At 42.5% G+C, this 20,035-nt stretch overlaps 1 protein-coding gene across 2 annotated transcripts in view; it reads left to right on the plus strand.

Annotated features, from left to right (window-relative positions):
* Window positions 1-17,969: 17,969 nt before the first annotated feature.
* Window positions 17,970-20,035, plus strand: part of VLDLR (very low density lipoprotein receptor) — a 90,330-nt gene continuing 88,264 nt past the window's right edge. For both annotated transcript variants that reach the window (XM_063455085.1, XM_063455084.1), the window contains exon 1: window positions 17,970-18,257. In XM_063455085.1, coding sequence (XP_063311155.1) covers window positions 18,179-18,257 — 79 coding nt within the window. In that variant the 5' untranslated portion in view covers window positions 17,970-18,178. The remainder of the gene's footprint in view (window positions 18,258-20,035) is intronic.

A 20,035-nucleotide genomic window follows, 5' to 3' on the forward strand; every position in this document is an offset into this window, starting at 1 on the left:
GAGATCTAGAAATTAACACCTCTATATTCTGCAATTGGACACCTTCGTTAAAAGCTGTGTCCTGGCAGTAGAGGAACAGAAAGCAGACAGAGGAGAAGAAGAATTAGACAACCTTTCAATTTCCCCCTCCCAATTCGCAATGTGACCCCTAGCTGCGTCTAGACTGAACTGCATTGCAATGTCTTTTGTTAAATCTGTAGAATAACATTTAAAAAAAAATGGAACATCAAGTGAAAAAAGTCAACACAAGTAACAGGTGATTTTAATGTTTTACTTAATATTGTTATTGAGAAGTGACAGTTTCCCTTTAAGGGTGTTTAAGAAAATATATTCATCAATTTCTAGTTCTGTTTTGTGCAGCAAGATATGGCTTTGATCACAGTGGATAAAAAAAAATACAGATGATTTTAAAAAAAAAAATCTGATTTTTTTTATTTCAATTGGATTTTTAAAAAAAAATATTTTGGAGGAAAAATCTATCTAGAAGTTTTCTATTTTAGATACATTATAGTTACAAAGGTTACTCAGCATGAAAAAAATGGATTAGTTATGTAGCATGAGGCTTTTTATTATTGCAATATTTACATTTTTGGTAAAGAATATAAGCTGGTTTGGGCAGGGTTCACTTCACCTACTGTTCCTGTATGTCATACTTGTTTTGTTCCAATTAATTGTTTGTCTTGCTTACCTATTGTACAGCACTATATGTTGGCACTATATTAATAATTGTGATTGTAAATTAATTCCATTAATTCAAATTATTTGACCTTTTGTCGGCAGAGATAACACGCAGTTTTTCAGAAATGTTATAACACATACAAAGTACAGAAAAGGAATTTAATCAGTTGTTATTCTGGAACTCTTTGTACACATTTCATTTAACCCCTTCAGGACGGAGTCAATAGTACACGTTCTGATTAGTGATGTACCGAACGGTTCACTGGCGAATAGTTCCCGGCGAACATAGCGTGTTCGCGTTCGCCACGGCGGGCGAACATATGCACGGTTCGATCCGCCCCTATTTGTCATCATTGAGTAAACTTTTACCCTGTGCCTCACAGTCAGCAGACCCTCCCTTCCAGACCCTCCCACCTCCTGTACCGCATCCATTTTAGATTAATTCTGAAGCTGCATTCTTAGTGAGAGGGAAAGTGTAGCTGCTGATTTGATAGGGAAATGGATAGCTAGGCTAGTGTATTCAGTGTCCACTACAGTCCTGAAGGACTCATCTGATCTCTGCTGTAAGGACAGAACCCCAAAAAGCCCTTTTTAGGGCTAGAACATCAGTCTGCTTTTTTTTTCCTGTGTAATCTAATTGCAGTTGCCTGCCTGCCAGCTTCTGTGTCAGGCTAACAGTGGATACTGTGCCCACTTGCCCACTGCCACCACTCATATCTGGTGTCACAATAGCTTGCATTTAAAAAAAAAAAGTGTTTTCACTGTTATAGATTGAATAGCAGTTAGTTGTCTTCAAGCGGGTGTGTCAGGCCTACAGCGTCTACTCTGCCAACCTCTGCCAGTGCACAGTGCCACTCATATCTGGTGTCACAATAGCTTGCATTTAAAAACAAAAAAACTTTTTTGACTGTAATCCAATAGCAGTCAGTGTCCTTCAAGCGGGTGTCAGGCCTACAGCGTGTACTCTGCCAACCTCTGCCAGTGCACAGTGCCACTCATATCTGGTGTCACAATAGCTTGCATTTAAAAACAAAAAAGTTTTTGACTGTAATATAATAGCAGTCAGTGTCCTTCATAAGTGTGTGTCAGGCCTACAGCGTGTACTCTGCCAACCTCTGCTAGTGCACAGTGCCACTCATATCTGGTGTCACAATAGCATGCATTTAAAAACAAAAAATGTTTTTGACTGTAATCTAATAGCAGTCAGTGTCCTTCAAGCGGGTGTCAGGCCTACAGCGTGTACTCTGCCAACCTCTGCCAGTCCACTTTGCCACTCATATCTGGTGTGACAATAGCGTGCCTTTAAAAAGAAAAAAGTTTTTCACTGTAAGCTAATAGCAGTCAGTGTCCTTCAAGCTGGTGTGTCAGGCCTTCAGCGTGTACTCTGCCAACCTCTGCCAGTCCACTTTGCCACTCATATCTGGTGTGACAATAGCGTGCCTTTAAAAAGAAAAAAAGTTTTTCCACTGTTATAGATTGAATAGCAGTTAGTTGTCTTCAAGCGGGTGTCAGGCCTACAGCGTGTACTCTGCCAACCTCTGCCAGTCCACTTTGCCACTCATATCTGGTGTGACGATAGCGTGCCTTTAAAAAGAAAAAAAGTTTTTCACTGTAAGCTACTAGCAGTCAGTGTCCTTCAAGCGAGTGTCAGGTCTTCAGCGTGTACTCTGCCAACCTCTGCCAGTCCACTTTGCCACTCATATCTGGTGTGACAATAGTGTGCCTTTAAAAAGAAAAAACGTTTTTCACTGTAAGCTACTAGCAGTCAGTGTCCTTCAAGCGAGTGTTAGGCCTTCAGCGTGTACTCTGCCAACCTCTACCAGTCCACTTTGCCACTCATATCTGGTGTGACAATAGCGTGCCTTTAAAAAGAAAAAAGTTTTTCACTGTAAGCTAATAGCAGTCAGTGTCCTTCAAGCGAGTGTCAGGCCTCCAGCGTGTACTCTGCCAACCTCTGCCACTGCACAGTGCCACGCTTATCTGGTGTCACAATAGATTGCATTTAAAAACCCAAAAACTTTTTTCACTGTTATACATTGAATAGCAGTTAGTTGTCTGCAAGCGTCAGAAAGTCTCCACCTTGCCCGGTGTCTGACACCTGGCTTGTCTGAACTATTAGCCCGCCAGCTTTTACCATACAAGCTGGTGGAGTCTGAGGCGTTCAAAAAATTTGTAGCTATTGGGACACCGCAGTGGAAGGTACCCGGACAAAATTTCTTTGCACGAAAGGCAATCCCCAACCTGTACTTGACTGTGCAAAAGGAAGTAATGGCATGTTTGGCACACAGTGTTGGTGCAAGGGTCCATCTGACCACTAATACCTGGTCTGCAAGCATGGTCAGGGCAGGTATATCACCTACACTGCGCATTGGGTAAACCTGCTGACGGCTGTCAAGCATGGCAGCCGCCACGACTTGCAGGCAGGCCTGCTGCCACCTCCTCTACTCCTCCTACTCCATCCTCTTCCATAACCTCCTCGGCTGAGTCCTCTTCTGCTGCTGCGTCTTGCTCCACATCAACGGCACCCCCCCAGCTCCCCAGGTACTATTCCACATCCCAGATATGGCAGTGTCATGCCATCTTGGGGTTGACTTGCCTGAAAGCAGAGAGTCACACCGGACCAGCACTCCTGTCCGCCCTGAACGCACAGGTGGAAAAGTGGCTGACTCCGCACCAACTGAAAATCGGCAAAGTGATTTATGACAAAGGAATACATTTGTTGGTGGCATTGAATTTGGGCAAGTTGACACATGTGCCGTGCATGGCACATGTGTGTAATCTGATCGTACAACGCCTTGTGCATAAGTACCCAGGCTTACAGGACGTCCTGAAGCAGGCCAGGATCGGCTTGGGGATGTCCGTAGGAGTACTCACAGATCACAGTTCAAGGTCTGTGTGTCTGGATAACCCGTCAGCATTGCCATTTTGCTTCCCAGGGCGATAGTGAATTGTAAAGTCAAAAGGTTGTAGCGCCAAACTCCAGCGCAACAGCCTGGCATTGTCTCCTGACACCCTGTTCAGCCACACCAATGGGTTGTGATCTGTAAGGTAAACGGTTGTCCATACAAGTAGGGTTGCAGCTTTTTGAGGGCACACACCACCGCCAGGCACTCCTTTTCAATGGCAGTGTATCTACTTCCCTGGGTAAAAGTTTCCGGCTTAGATAAGCCCCGGGTTGCTCACCGCCATCTGCTCCGACTTGGCTCAGTACTGCTCCCAATCCAAACTTAGAAGCGTCTGTATGGACGAGAAAGCGTTTAGTTGGATCAGGAGCATAAAGTACAGGTGATTTAATGAGCGCCGTCTTGAGCTGTTGGAAGGTCTGTTCACACTCTGGGGCCCATACTACTATCTTGGGGAGGTTTTTATGTGTTAGATCCATGAGAGGTTTAGCTAGGGTGCTGTAATTAGCTACGAATTTCCTGTAGTACCCTGCGGTACCCAGGAATGCGAGGACCTGGGTTTTAGTGCGGGGGGTTGGCCACTTGGCGACTGCCTCTATTTTAGCGGGTTCTGGTTTCTGTAGCAGGCTCCCGACTCTGTGCCCTAAGTATTGAACTTCTGCCATTCCTATATGGCACTTACTGGGCTTTAGGGTCAGTCCGGCCTCCCTTATCCGGTCTAGTCCGGCTCCTATGTGGGTCAGGTGTTCGGCCCAGCAGCAGCTAAAAATGGGTATATCATCCAAGTAGGCACAGGCATACTCCTGAAACCCATCCAGTAGCCGATCTACCATCCTCTGAAAGTTAGCCGGGGCATTCTACATCCCGAATGGCATGACCTTAAACTGATACAGGCCAAACGGGGTGACAAATGCCGACTTGGGGATGGCGTCCTCGGCTAATGGAATTTGCCAGTACCCCTTGCACAGATCTATTGTGGTGAGGTACTGGCCTCTGGCGATTTTGTCTAGGATCTCATCTATCTGGGGCATAGGGTAGGCGTCTGAGGTTGTTTTATCGTTTAGCCTCCGGTAGTCCACACAGAAACGGGTCGTGCCGTCCCGTTTCGGTACTACTACTACCGGGGAGGCCCAAGGGCTGTCAGAGTGTTCTATCACCCCGAACTGCAGCATTTCCTCAATTTATTTCCGCATATTTTCTTTAACTGCTTCGGGTATGCGATAGGCGGTTTGGTGAAGGGGGGTCTGGTCTAGGGTTTCAACTTTGTGAGTGGTTAACGGAGTGTACCCAGGTAGGTGGCCCCCTTGTCCTGGATTAGTCTTTGGACCTGGGTTCGCTCCTGGGGGTCTAACTGTTCTCCTAACTGTACTTCTCCCAGGTCTCCGCTCTGGCCCTCTTGGTCTAGGAGATCTGGGAGTGGCAAATTATCATAATCTTCAGTGGCAGGTGCACAGATCGCAGTTACCTCTTCCGTGTGCTCGTGGTATGGCTTGAGCATGTTCACATGGAGCATGCGCTTGCCTCCCGTGCCTGTGACCAGACCGATCACAAAGGTGGTATCACAAACCTGCTCTACCACCTTGTATGGGCCCTGCCAGGAAGCCTGCAGCTTGTCCTTGTGGACGGGTCGCCAAATTAGCACCTTTTGCCCCACCTTAAAGCTGCAGTCCCTGGCTCCCTTATCGTACCATCTGTGCTTCCTGTGTTGGGCCGCCTGGAGGTTGTTGCGTACGTTCTGGGTCAGCATCTCCAGGCGGTCCCTAAACTCTAGCACATAGGGTACGATGGGGGTGCCGCTAACAGTCTCGTCTCCCTCCCAGTGTTCCCTAATTAAATCTAGGGGGCTCCTCACTCTCCTCCCAAATAATAGTTCGAAAGGAGAGAACCCGGTGTATTCCTGAGGTACTTCCCTATAGGCAAACATCAAGTGGGGTAGGAACCTTTCCAAGTCTGAGTGTCTATGAACGTACGGATCATCTGCTTAAGTGTTCCATTAAACCGTTCACAGAGCCCATTGGACTGGGGGTGATAAGCGGAGTTCAGTATTTTCTGAACCCCACATATCATCCAGAGTTGTTGTGCGACTTCGGCGGTAAACTGGGTGCCCCATCCAAAATAATTTCCTTGGGAAATCACACCCGGGAAAATATTCGCATCAGGGCATCCGCTACCGTCTCTGCGTGCACATTAGTCAAAGCTATTGCTTCTGTGTACCTGATGGCATAGTCCACCATGGTCAGTACATATTTCTTGCCGGAGGGGCTGGGCTTGGATAGGGGTCCTATAATATCTACCGCTACCCTACTGAACGGTTCCTCAATTATGGGAAGAGAACGGAGCCGGGCTTTGTATCAGTCTCCCCTCTTCCCTACCCTCTGGCAGGTATCACAGATCTGGCAGTATCGCCTGACGTCCTGTGAGATACCTAGCCAGAAGAAGTTCTGGGTCAGCCTGTGCTTAGTACGGCTGATCCTTGAGTGCCCAGACAGGGGAATGTCGTGGGCAATGCGTAATAACTCCAGTCTATATTTTCTCGGCACTATCAATTGCTTTATGGGTAAGGGAATGGATCCGGACACTATTTTTTCTACAGCAGCCCCTTGTCCCAGGTGTACCTTTCCCCTTCTAATCCTACCTGGTCTTAATTAATACGATCTTTGTAGATCTGCAGGGAGGGATCTAGGGCCACTTCAGAACCGAATTCTAGGGGGGAGATGTCCAGGGCGTGACATTGGGCATGGGGGGTACATTGCTTACCTGAGCCTCAGAGTGGTTAGGCGGAGCTGTGGTGCGGACCTGCTGCCAGGTCACAACTGGATACGCCTCTTGTACTGCGGTTTGAGGAACAAAAGCTGAAGTCAGCTCCCCCAGGTCGTTGCCCAAAATAACGTCAGCGGGTAGGTCCTGCCTGCCCCACGTCCACGTTTCTGTGCGCCGCTCCACAATTCAAATGTACCTTGGCAGTGGGTACTTTATAAACGGCTCCACCTGCCACCCGTACAGCAACACAGTCTCCAGTTAGGAGTATCTTTTTCTATCTCACGGTTCCTAAAATCGCGGCCATATACACGTCCACTGATAGGGGACGCAACAGGGATTAAACTGATACGAATAGTACTACTTAACACACCTTATAATAACGCAGAGAGAGGCAACGCAGAGAGAGGAGTCTGAAGAAGAGGAGTCAGAGGAAGGTGGCTTTAAGGAGGTGGAAGACCAAACACAGCAGGCGTCCCAGGGGGCTTGTTGTCACCTTTCGGGGACCCTTGGTGTTGTATGTGGCTGGGTGGAGGAAGAGACCTTCAATGACATCAGTGAGGACAAGGAACGGGACATGGCTAGCTTGGTATCCAACCTTGTGCAAATGGGGAGTTTGCGGTTGTGGAAATGGACTGTTTGCGGTTGTTTGCGGTGCGTTAAACGGGGAGTTTGGTCTGTCACTGTGAAGCGGGCGTAACCCTTGCACTACCTGATCGATACAACATCATACAGTAGGTCCCCCCCTCATTATTTTTATGGCCCCCAACCACCGCTCTTGGGTGGGGGCGGGGGGGGGGGACAGTAGGCACCCAAATGTGATTTATGCCCCCCACCCACCACGCAGGGGTGGGGGCCGGGGGGAGGACAGTAGGTCCACCACCTTATCCTTATTTACTGAATATTCCCCTGTATAACAATGTTTGGCATTTAGTGAATATTCCCTATTCTGCTCTGTGTCAGTGTATATCAGGGTCCCTGAGGACAGGTGTCATTCCATATCTGCCAAGTGACCCTATGTAGGGGGAACAGTCCCTATTTTGCTCTGTGTCAGTGTGTATCAGGGATACTTAGGATAGGTGTCAATCCATATCTGCCAAGTGACCCTATGTAGGGGGAACAGTCCCTATTCTGCTCTGTGTCAGTGTGTATCAGGGATACTTAGGATAGGTGTCAATCCATATCTGCCAAGTGACCCTATGTAGGGGGAACAGTCCCTATTCTGCTCTGTGTCAGTGTGTATCATGGTCTCTGAGGACAGGTGTCAATCCATATCTGCCAAGTGACCCTATGTAGGGGGAACAGTCCCTATTCTGCTCTGTGTTAGTGTGTATCATGGTCTCTGAGGACAGGTGTCAATCCATATCTGCCAAGTGACCCTATGTAGGGGGAACAGTCCCTATTCTGCTCTGTGTCAGTGTGTATCAGGGATCCTTAGGATAGGTGTTAATCCATACCTGCCAAGTGACCCTATGTAGGGGGAACAGTCCCTATTCTGCTCTGTGTCAGTGTGTATCAGGGGCTCTGAGGACAGGTGTCAATCCATATCCATTGTGATTTAGGAATGTTAGGTGATTTCTGCCCTTTATGGATTAAAACCAGACTCTGCATCAACTGTGTAATTTTCCATGGGAGTTTTGCCATGGATCCCCCTCCGGCATGCCACAGTCCAGGTGTTAGTCCCCTTAAAACAACTTTTTCATCACTTTTGTGGCCAGAAAGAGTCCCTGTGGGTTTTAAAATTCAATCAATGGCGGTTCGCCCTGTTCGCGAACGTTTGCGGGAGTTCGCGTTCGCCGTTCGCGAACCGAAAATTTTGTGTTCACGACATCACTACTAGGGACACTTTACTGCACTATGGGCACTTAGACCCACTCTTTATCTTGCACAGTGTTATTCCTAGCCAGCATCTGTGATGGGAAATCAGGCAGTCATCTAAACGTTTAGATTGAGCTTTAGCTTAGAACACCCTTGAACGTGTTTAAGGAGATTAGGGCTAGTTTAGAGGATTCTTCTTAGACCTCTCTGAGTCTTTATAGCCCTTCTACCTATCCAGCATTTCTGGAAACTAGCTTAGAGAAAGGGTGGTTGTGAGTCTGTGATACATTTAACTTTAGATCACCTTATTGACACTTTTTATGACAGCATCACTCCGGTCTCCATACTCTCTGCCTATACCCATCTATTTAGAGGGAATTTCCTTGCGCCTTGCAATATTATATAATAGGTAATAGTATTACCATTATTACACAATTAGCCACTATAGGGGAATGAGTATAGTATCCCTTTGTTATTTATAAATGATACAATAAAGACTTTTGTCCATTACTCAATTTACTTTAACAAAGGGTACTAACCACGGTATTAGGAAGCATTACTCTGCTTTCCCTTTCTCCCTCTATTATACACCTATGCTCACTAGGATTTCTAGGTATCACTTTATTATATAAAGGTGTGTACTATAGCATTAATCCGAAGCGGAGAATGATTGAGTATTCATATTTATTTCTTATTTCTAATTTTGTTTTATTATTATATTTGTATTTTATATTATTTTTAACACTACATATGGTACGATCAGCTTGTGTTCCATTTGCACCATCGACCCATTCTGCCATCTTGGTCCACTTGTTAGTGGAGATACCGTGTTTCCCCGAAAATAAGACCTACCCCGAAAATAAGCCCTAGCTGAATTTTCGGGGTGGGCTGCAATGTAAGCCCTACCCCGAAAATAAGACCTAGGCATTTTACCTTTGCGGCCCAGCGGGACTTCCTTCTTCTATGAGGAGGAGGGGGAGGAGCGTTGCGGGCCGCGGCATCGCGCAGCGTGATGACGACGTGCGCAGCGTGATGATGACGTGCGCAGCGCCGTCAGTCTGCCTTCACGGATCTTCAGCGGAAGGATCCATTCCGGGCGGTGAGACACCCAGTGGTCGGACTCTTTGAACTGTGAGTAGATACCGGTATTTTATGTCTGGGACTTAATTAATTAAAGGGGGGGGTGAATTAATTAAAGGGGGGGTGAATTAATTAAAGGGGGATGGATTAATTAAAGGGGTTGTGGATTAATTAAAGGGGTGGTGGATTAATTAAAGGGGTGGTGGATTAATTAGAGGGGGTGGATTAATTAGAGGGGGGTGGATTAATTAGGGGGGGTGGATTAATTAGAGGGGGTGGATTTATTAAAGGGGGGTGGATTAATTAGAGGGGTGGATTAATTAGAGGGGGTGGATTTATTAAAGGGGTGGTGGATTAATTAGAGGGGGTGGATTTATTAAAGGGGGTGGATTAATTAGAGGGGGGTGGATTTATTAAAGGGGTGGTGGATTAATTAGAGGCGGTGGATTAATTAAAGAGGGGGTGGATTAATTAAAGGGGTGGTGGATTAATTAGAGGGGGATGGATTCATTAGAGGGGTGGATTTATTAAAGGGGGGTGGATTAATTAGAGGGGTGGATTAATTAGAGGGGTGGATTAATTAGAGGGGGTGGATTTATTAAAGGGGTGGTGGATTAATTAGAGGGGGTGGATTTATTAAAGGGGGGTGGATTAATTAGAGGGGGTGGATTAATTAGAGGGGGTGGATTTATTAAAGGGGTGGTGGATTAATTAGAGGGGGTGGATTAATTAGAGGGGGTGGATTTATTAAAGGGGGTGGATTAATTAGAGGGGATGGATTTATTAAAGGAGGGGTGGATTAATTAGAGGCGGTGGATTTATTAAAGGGGGGTGGATTTATTAAAGGGGTGGTGGATTAATTAAAGAGGGGGTGGATTAATTAAAGAGGGGGTGGATTAATTAAAGGGGTGGTGGATTAATTAGAGGGGGATGGATTCATTAGAGGGGTGGATTTATTAAAGGGGGTGGATTAATTAGAGGGGGTGGATTTATTAAAGGGGTGGTGGATTAATTAGAGGGGGTGGATTAATTAGAGGGGGTGGATTTATTAAAGGGGGGTGGATTAATTAGAGGGGGTGGATTAATTAGAGGGGGTGGATTTATTAAAGGGGTGGTGGATTAATTAGAGGGGGTGGATTAATTAGAGGGGGTGGATTTATTAAAGGGGGTGGATTAATTAGAGGGGATGGATTTATTAAAGGAGGGGTGGATTAATTAGAGGCGGTGGATTTATTAAAGGGGGGTGGATTTATTAAAGGGGGGTGGATTAATTAAAGGGGGGGTTCAATGTACATACCGGTACCGTAAATAAATAAGCCCTACCCTGAAAATAAGCCCTAGTGTGTTTTTTGTGACTAAAATTAATATAAGACCCAGTCTTATTTTCGGAGAAACACGGTATGCCTGCTGATTGTGACCTGAATGTAAGTGCAATCAGTGCAATAAATCTTTGATATTTTTATACAGTACTATTCTATGTATATTTCTCTTTTTTGTCCATTCTGAGGATCTCACATTCAAAGAAATGTTGCCGTCTATACCACATTTTGATCTGCTACAGATATCCACAAAAAGGGAGATAAGCGCAGAACACCAATATCTGTTGTAAGTTCTCTACCTCCGGGATATTGTCCTTCTTGTTCATTCATACTTCACCATATATCTTTTATTGTTATGTTTTAGATCTATTCAAGATCACGTCCTGTTTAAAGGTTGTATTCTCTGTTTATGTGCTATCCCATCTTTTTTAGCTTTTATTGCTTGTTAAGCCATATTAGCTAATTCACTTTATTATCACTTTATTATAGTTGTCTAACCTTTTCCTATGCCAGTTTTAGATCTCCTTCTTGGGAGATTTTTTCTTTTTTCAGTTTATTAGCATACCTGGCTACAAGCCCTCGGTGGGGCTGGCACCACCACCTGACCACATTTCCTCGTTTCTTCCACTCATACCGCTTTTTCCATCTTTGAAGGGGTTTGACGAAACAAGGAAATAGTCCTCTACTCGTAACAGGGATTAAACTGATAGGAATAGTACTACTTATCACACCTTATAATAACGCAGAGAGAGGCAATGCAGAGAGAGGAGTCTGAAGAAGAGGAGTCATAGGAGGAAGGTGGCTTTGAGAAGGTGGAAGACCAAACACAGCAGGCGTCCCAGGGGTTTGTTGTCACCTTTCGGGGACCCTTGGTGTTGTACTTGGCTGGGTGGAGGAAGAGACCTTCAATGACATCAGTGAGGACAAGGAACGGGACATGGCTAGCTTGGTATCCAACCTTGTGCAAATGGGGAGTTTGCGGTTGTGCGTGGTGCGTTAAACGGGGAGTTTGGTCTGTCACTGTGAAGCGGGCGTAACCCTTACACTACCTGATTGATACAACATCATACAGTAGGTCCCCCCCCCTCATTATTTTTATGGCCCCCCACCCACCGCTCACAGGTGGGGGCGGGCGGGAGGACAGTAGGTCCCCCCCATTGTGATTTATGGCCCCCACCCACCGCGCAGGGGTGAGGGCCTGGGGGGAGGACAGTAGTTAGCGTTCATATTTGTTTTTGTGTGAAAAAAGAAAAAAACAAATATTTGGCCAGTTTTTGTGATTAAGTGGCTACTAAAAATAACTGGACATGCCCCATTTGCAATACCTTGGGTTGTGTACATTTGGAAATGGAATGCAATCATGGGGTAATTCTCATTCCTGGGCTACCATACGGTCTTAAAGGCAACATTACCAAACTGGCAAATTTAAATGTGAAAAAAATTAAATGCAAGCCTTATATGTGACTCTCTAACTTTCCAAAACACCATAAAACCTGTACATGGGGGGTACTGTTATTAACACAAATATTAGTGTTTTAAAACAGTAAAACATATTACAACAATAATATAGACCATAAAAGTGTTGTTCGTTTGTAAAAAATGCGAAAAACATAAAAATACAATTTACCAGTTTGAAACACTAATATTTGAGTTCAGCGAAGTCTCCCGAGTAAAACAGTACCCCCTATGTACAGGTTTTATGGTGTCTTGGAGAGTTACAGGGTCAAATATGGTGCTTGCAAATTAAATGCTCTGCACTTTCTCCCTGTGTTGTCAGGCATGTCAATCAAATTTTAATTAATCAAATGACATAATTATGTTAAAAGATTATTTAAATATACACGTAGAATTTTAATATATATGCATTTATAGGTATTTCAATTCTACTTGTATACTAATGTAATCTTTTATGTAATTATATGTATTTATCTATCTATATATATCTATATATATATATATATATATATATATATTTGCGGTTATTTGTATTTTATATATAGATAGATGTATATAGAATATCATTCTAAGTGTATTTCGTTACCGATATATATATATATATTAATAACAAAATACAGTTAGAATGAAATTACATATGCATATATAATTTATATTAAATTTTGTTTCAATATTTTATTTATTTATTTTATTATTTTAATTATACGTATTTATATATCATATATATATATACACATCTATTATATATATAATATATATACATATTATATATATGTAACGTCATTCTCAGTGTATTTTAATATATAATATATATTTTAATATTTAATATATATACTTATATTAATATTAAAATACACTTTGTATGATGTTACATATATATAATATTTATATATATATATATATATATTTAATTTATTTTTACACTTGTCTAATTTTTTTTTTTTTACTTTCCCACCAGCAGGGGGACTGTCTGATATTTCAGAAAGCCCCCCTGCTGGCAGATCCATAGCCAGCTATAGGGGGCCATGTGATCGCTCTTTGAGAGCGATCACATGGCCCCCGGGGGCCTCATTTGCCGGAGGGGGGCTGCCTGGGCTGTCAAGCAGCCCCCCAGAAGAGGATCGTGGCGGAGGTGAGTACACCTCTCCTCCAGGGGCTCAAAGCCATTACGGCGTTCCATGCCGCCGCAACGGCTTTAAAGCCCTTTTAATGCGGGACGGCATGGGACGCCGTAAGGGCGTTAAGGGGACACTAAAGGTACTCAGACCTCTTCATCTCAATTAAGTTGTCTGGGTTCCATGCCCTGTCTTTTGAAGCCTGCAATGTAAAACATTGCAATTTCATAGGAAGAGCAATATTTATATTGACGAGTTATCAAGCCTCTATTGGATGTCAGCAATGCAGCCACTAGAGGCACTTTTCTCTGCTATAAGGGAGTCATACTCTGTTATTGATCAAATGCTGCTTCTACAGTAAATATTACCTTTCACATTATGACATGGGGTGGGGACATCTAGATAGGTTACAGGAAACTATTAATACAAACCAAATGTTTGTATTCCTAACGCTATAGTGTTCCTTTAAAAATGGATTAGACACTGGATACTAAAAAAACTGTGACAAGTGCTACTTTCACCCAGAAAGATAACTATGACAGATAAAATGTATATATGTAAATAAACTGCTTTAAAATCAATATTAGTAAATCTTATTGTTTAAATATCAGCAATAATAAAAATGTGAAACATTCAGCAATAGTAAACACTTCACAATATATATCTACTTAGCACATTACGTAAGGAGATGCATACTGCGGAGAGTTGAATATAGCTGGATGTTTCACACTTTTTAATGTCTGTCACAGTTATGTGTATATGCAAACAGGAAACACAGTTTCCGGGTTAAAGTAACAGTTTTATAGAATATAATCCATTTTTAAAGGGACACTAGAGTCACCTAGACCACTTAATTTCAATTAAGTGGTCTGAGTGGAGGAACCTTGTCCTATTAACCTTGTAATGTAAAACACTGCAGTTTTTTTTTTTTTTTTTAAATTTGAGGGTTAAGTTGATTCAATGTTTTTTCTATGGGGACATTTGAATGTGCTGTCCTCTATTATGAGCATTGGACTAGACATCGGCAGATGAGGCATTCTGTCATGGGAAGTGGAGAGGTATGCAGTGCTGAGGGAGCCTCGACGCTGGAAAAACATAAGTAAAACTATACGTTATTCAAATCTTTATTGCAAAAAGGGAGATATATTTCTGACTAGGGACAGGGACAGGTTAGTGTTAGGTCTGTATGCAAGTGTGACTTAAATTTCTCAACTTATAATATTTGTAAATTAGATAGGCGGTGGGCTGCCTCTTCAGCAATGTATTTTTAAAAAAAAAAAAAAATTTAGCTGCTCGTTGTAATTATTCTTTCTGACTTTCTATAGTGCCAGGGCTAAAATATACATAGTAGTTTTATTCATGAAAACTATGAAACATTTCGAACAATTTAATGGCAGCGGTCAGCGGTCAGGCAGCTTTAATTAAACTCACAAAAAGCTATATGTGAAAGAGCCTCTATATCAGGGATAGGAAACCTTGGGCACTGCAGATGTTTTGGACTATACCTCCCATGATACTTTGCCAGCATTATGGTGGTAAGAGCATTGTGGGAGATGTAGTCCACAATATCTAGAGTGCCAAAGGTTGCCTACCCCTGCTCGATATGATACTAAATAGAGCCTCTCACAGAAAGATTTGAAAGAGCCCCTATACATTAGTTAGGAGTTGGCTAGAATGCTATGCTTCCCCTATGATGCTAAAATGGTAGTTGGGAGAAAAATATAGTTCAGGTGATTTTAGCAAAATGCTGTCCAACTAGAAACTAGAAACTAGAAACAAGAAAGACAAACCTAGGAGCATTGTTTCAAGATATGCAGAAATTAATAAGGTTATGGTGCTTTGAGTATCCATTTAAATGCCCCATCATTAAAGTATTGAAATTAGGGAGAGAGCAGTGGGAGACGAACATGGACAAAGCAGAAGAAGTGAGTCCACAGTGGAAAACAATAGGGGAAACTGCAGGAGAAAGCAGCTGGAAGAGAGGAGTAGAGAGCAATAAAGATACAGTGGTGCAAACCAGGCAAGAAACTTGGAGAAGAATAAGCTGGAGACTTCCGGGCTTATTTAACAAGAGAAGAACTGTCAGGAATTCAAAGTAAATTTTTAATTTAAGCCAAAAATGGATGAGATGAAAAAATTCACCAAGTCATCTATACTTCCAGTTTAACTAACTTGGTCCAAATGTGAAACTCACTTATAATTCCTGACAAGTCTCTGTTTAGTAATTATTCTTGTGATAGACCACGGCTTAGGGATCTGTAGAATTAGGAAAGTTGTGTAGAACAGCAGATAAAAACGACATATATTACCATGTAGTGGGTTGCTGGATCATTCCCTGTATTCAAAACTGAATTTGTTAATGTCTCTTAAAAACTTAGGGAATTTAACAAGACAGACAGGGTTATTTACTAAAGTGTGAATTCAAAGTGAGTTTCAAATTGAAGGTCAGAGTAGCTGAATTAAAAGCATAGTTAACTTTGAGTCTGACTATTTTAATCTTGAATTTCAACTTTAGTGAATAAGCATAGCAGTTCTTTGTTGAATAGTCCTACAAATCTACTAATAATACCATTTTAATATGATGAGCCCTGAATGACAAAACAGTTCCTTCAATGGAAACCTCACCCTAAGGTTGGCCTTCATACCAAGAGAATCAGTGGAATGGCATGTGACAAATGACTTGTCTGTAAAATACTAAAAAAAGGAAATGTTTAGAATTTTTCTCATTTGAATCGATCTGATACCAGGAGAGTTTTACATATTTCCTTCATTAACGTTATTGTATTAACTTCTCAATGAGCAGAGCATGTTCCGCAAGATTTATCTATGAGACTTTCTCGTCTGTGTCGGGGCAGAAGGGGAGGGTTTGTAGAAGCTGCAGATATCAGATCTGCAGCTATTACAAGCCAAAATTGTATATACTTCCAAAGTAAACATGCTATAAGAATTACATTTTTATTTGGGAGTATATATACTAATTTGTTTAAAAAATATATACATTTTTGTGGAGCTTTTCTTTAAAAATCCTGTGTAAAAATGTTATGCCCAACTATTTTAAAGGAACAAACACCTAAACACGTTAGCTTGCTGTGTGTAAAGAGTGTGTCCTCTTTATTTTGCAAAAAACAAAACAAAAAAAAAAACAGATTTCAGTAGAAGTTGGCACTTTTATAAATTAATCTTGTTACACCTCCCTGGTTGTCTATTAGGTAACAGGTCCTGTTACTTCAGTGGAGCTAAACTCGAGAGGCAGCAATTGCCCAGAGCACCTGGTTGCAAAGCCTTCTCAGTAAACTACATTGAGAAGTTGGTAATTGGACAGCCACACTAAGTCTGGGATGGGATAGAATGGGAGGGCTTGCAAAGACTGCAGACAAGAAATCTGCAGATTTTGTAAGCTTTTTTTTTAGGAATACCCCAATGAAAAAAAGGACAACACTTAATACATGCATGTTTTCATTGGGGGTATATCTACTAAATTGTGATTTATTTTATTGTTATTTGAGCAGAGGAAAGTCCACTTAACACTTACATGACTCTACAGGGCTGCAAGCACTAAATAAGCAGGATACTAGCATAGAGTCCCTAGGCTAGGGCAAATAGCAATCACAAACTATAATTGGTTCTTAAGGGGTTAATAGTAATAAATACAGGTAGCCATGTGTCTGTGCATACATGTACATATCAGCTATGCATCCCAGTGAAGTAAAAATAGATCCTCATTATCATGCAGGCAAAGTAAGGCTCTTTAACTTATGCAAAGCTATTCACTGGGGTAAGCTAGCAGGACAGTCTATTGCTACAGATTGCTGCTGGACTGGCCATAAATACTCACATCATCGCTGGCAAGTAGACAACAAAACCACACTATGTAGACAAAGGCAGCAGCATCTCTGTGGTTCTAACTGGTCAGTGACACATTATTTATATTAATAATATGCACAAAGCCAATCCTGTCTGATTGCATGACCCCAGCAACCTGCTACATGGTTTACATCTACCCCATTCAAAGACATGCAAGACAGCACATCGCATGCAATTCCCAGCCCACAATGGTCCATTAACTAAACAGCACATTGTTGTCACTGTAGCTAGGTTACATTTTTTTTGTATTATTATGATTTTATTTTTAAGGTTAACACTTTTTAACTATATTTTGCAGTTTGGGTTTGCACTCCCTGTTTAGTGATTGAGCCCAAAGGTAGCCCCAATAATATAACAGGTATTACATACACCATGTGATCATAACACACGGGACACACAAGAGACCGACCTCCTTTTGCAATTTACTCATTCACACCTTCTGCTACATTGTATTAGTAATTACAATCAGTCACCATGCCCATGTGAAATAAAGGCACACACACATTATATGCACATTAAAGGCACACACACACATTATCAACACACATTATATGCACATTAAAGGCACACACACATTATCAACACACATATTATATGTACATTAAATGCACACACGTTATAATCACACTTACATTACTGATTAGCCAGAGCCGACTGTCGGTATTCCTGGATCTGCAATGTGTGCCTGATCCAGATCCCATAGCCCTGCGTGTACATCCTGTATATGCGAGTGTGCTTGCGTGTGCGTGTGTGTAAAATGTGCTCAGGGGCGCCGCCTGCCGCTCCAACTCCGCATCTTCAAGACGATTGCTGCATATCCAGTTGCCACCGCTGCTATAAGAAGGAGCGTGTGTGGGGAATCGCCCGTAACTGCACGTCTCTCCCTCTCCACCCCCCCGGTAGGGAGCTGTGTATGACATCTCAACACCAGCACCTTCCCATCCATCCTGCCATCAAGTAGCCGAGCACACCGGGGCTGATTATTTATTCCCAAGGATTTACAAAGCTGCTCTGGAAAAAATAGATATATTAAAAAAAAATACTAAAGGAAGAAACCATAATCAGCTGCCTGCAATCCGGATTTACAAAGGGAGAGAGGGTGGTGTTTGTGTGACACCCTCGATTTATGTGTGTATCCTCCTCCTCCAGCTGACTCTCTGGGGGGTTGGGTGCTGCGGGGTGCAGCGCGATGAGCAGCTCCTATTCCAGGGGGGCTGTGCTGCTGCTACTGCTAGCCAGTGCTTGCTGTCTGCTTGGCCGGGCTCATGGTGAGTATGCACAGACCATACTATGGATCATGTCCTCTTCCCACTTGTATCATCCTGCTTGCTGCCTGTCTTTTCTTCATTCTAATTTAACGAGCACTGCAGAGGGGGGGGGATTAATAATGGAACCCGGTCACTTTATGGGGATACAAACTAACACTCTGCATGTCTGTTCTATAGAATGACACTAGTCTAATGACAAGAACATGGCCAATTGTAAAGGTCTAGAGGTTTAGTCACATCTTCCCTTCTAAATCACTGTCACTGGATGTGGGTTAAATGTAAATGGCCGGGCTTTCCTTGTTAGGTCCCAGACAGCTTGTAGATTTATAGCTTCTAATTATATCACCTCGCTAGTGACACACATTGGTTATGTTTCTATAGTTAATGGGTATCTATGGCAATAGTCTAATTTCACTACTATTGGTATAAATGTAACTTCGAATCCAATCAATTAATCCCACCTGATCTGTCAGCCCTGTCAATGGCCAGTAACGCTGTGAATGTGAGCACAGTGTAAAGGGGGAACCTGGCTTCCCAGACGCTATCTGTCCTTGCTTATCTTTCTGGCTGAGTCCCTGCTCGCCGTTGGAAGATATCCTTTGTCACTGACTTGTACAATAGAACGCTTTAATTACCAGCCGGCACTTTCATGTATTTGAGCAGTGCTGGCTGAGATAGAAACATGTTTGCTTCTATTTCTGTCTCATTCATCGTGCTCGTGCTATAGGAACGTTCCATGTGGAGGAGAGAGATTGTGAACTGGAGTAACCGCAGACTTGTTACACTCCTCCTTTTTTATGAGTCAAAGTCACTTCCCTTGACCCCTGTAAAGTGATCTGTAATCACACGTCTTCCACTTATAGAAACTACTGTCCTTGGTGTTACTGAACTCTAGTCTCACTTTCTGCAACCTGAAAAAACTGTTGGGTAACATCTGTGCGAGTACACTTAATTTGTTTAATAAACAAAACCATATTCTAGATGCAATATTTTTTTATTTTTTTTAAATCCCATTTCAGACTAGGTCTGTCTAACCCTGTTCTAACAATGTACATTGACCTTGTTTACCCTGAAACAGGTGCTAAGCGTGCCTGTGTGGGAAGCCCTGATAACACGTAATTAGGTAGCCAATGCAACAGGGCATTCTCAACAAACCAGTTTCCTAGGTCAATTCCATGAGCAAGGAGAAACTAGTCACACGTAACATGGTTATTAAAGGGAGAATTACAAGCGGCCAAACTGAAAACTTAACTGGGTTAGAGAATTGTTCCAATTCGACTTTCTTTGAAGTCAACTTTGAATTGTCTCTTGTGAATAACCCTCCAAACATTAAATGCTATGGTTTCCCAGTGCTAAGTGAATTTAATGGCAATGTCATTCACATGAAATCCAAGGGCAAACAGTTTGTTTTTGCTTGTAGACAAATTTTATAATTGTTATAGAATTTATTCAACCAAAAGCTAAAAAGTGTACAATTTTATATCGATAAACAAGGTGAGGTTTAAGCCACTTTAATAGATTTGTCCTTCCCCCCCATTTATACATTGTTGGATTTTAAAGAGAACCTTCTGTTTAGAAAAGCAATTAATTTAGTAAGGTTTAAACACTATGGCAGTAAAACTTGTTGATGTAGTAGTTTGTGGCAAAGAACAAAATCCACAGTTGGCTGCTAAGAGGTCACTTTAACAGAATTGTCTGTTTAAAGTAATTATACTCAGCTGACCTGAACAGAATGGATAAATTGGCCTAGTTATTACAAGTTCATTTATTTGTGAATG

Source organism: Pelobates fuscus, chromosome 5 (assembly GCF_036172605.1).
Source record: "Pelobates fuscus isolate aPelFus1 chromosome 5, aPelFus1.pri, whole genome shotgun sequence".
Classification (NCBI taxonomy): domain Eukaryota; kingdom Metazoa; phylum Chordata; class Amphibia; order Anura; family Pelobatidae; genus Pelobates; species Pelobates fuscus.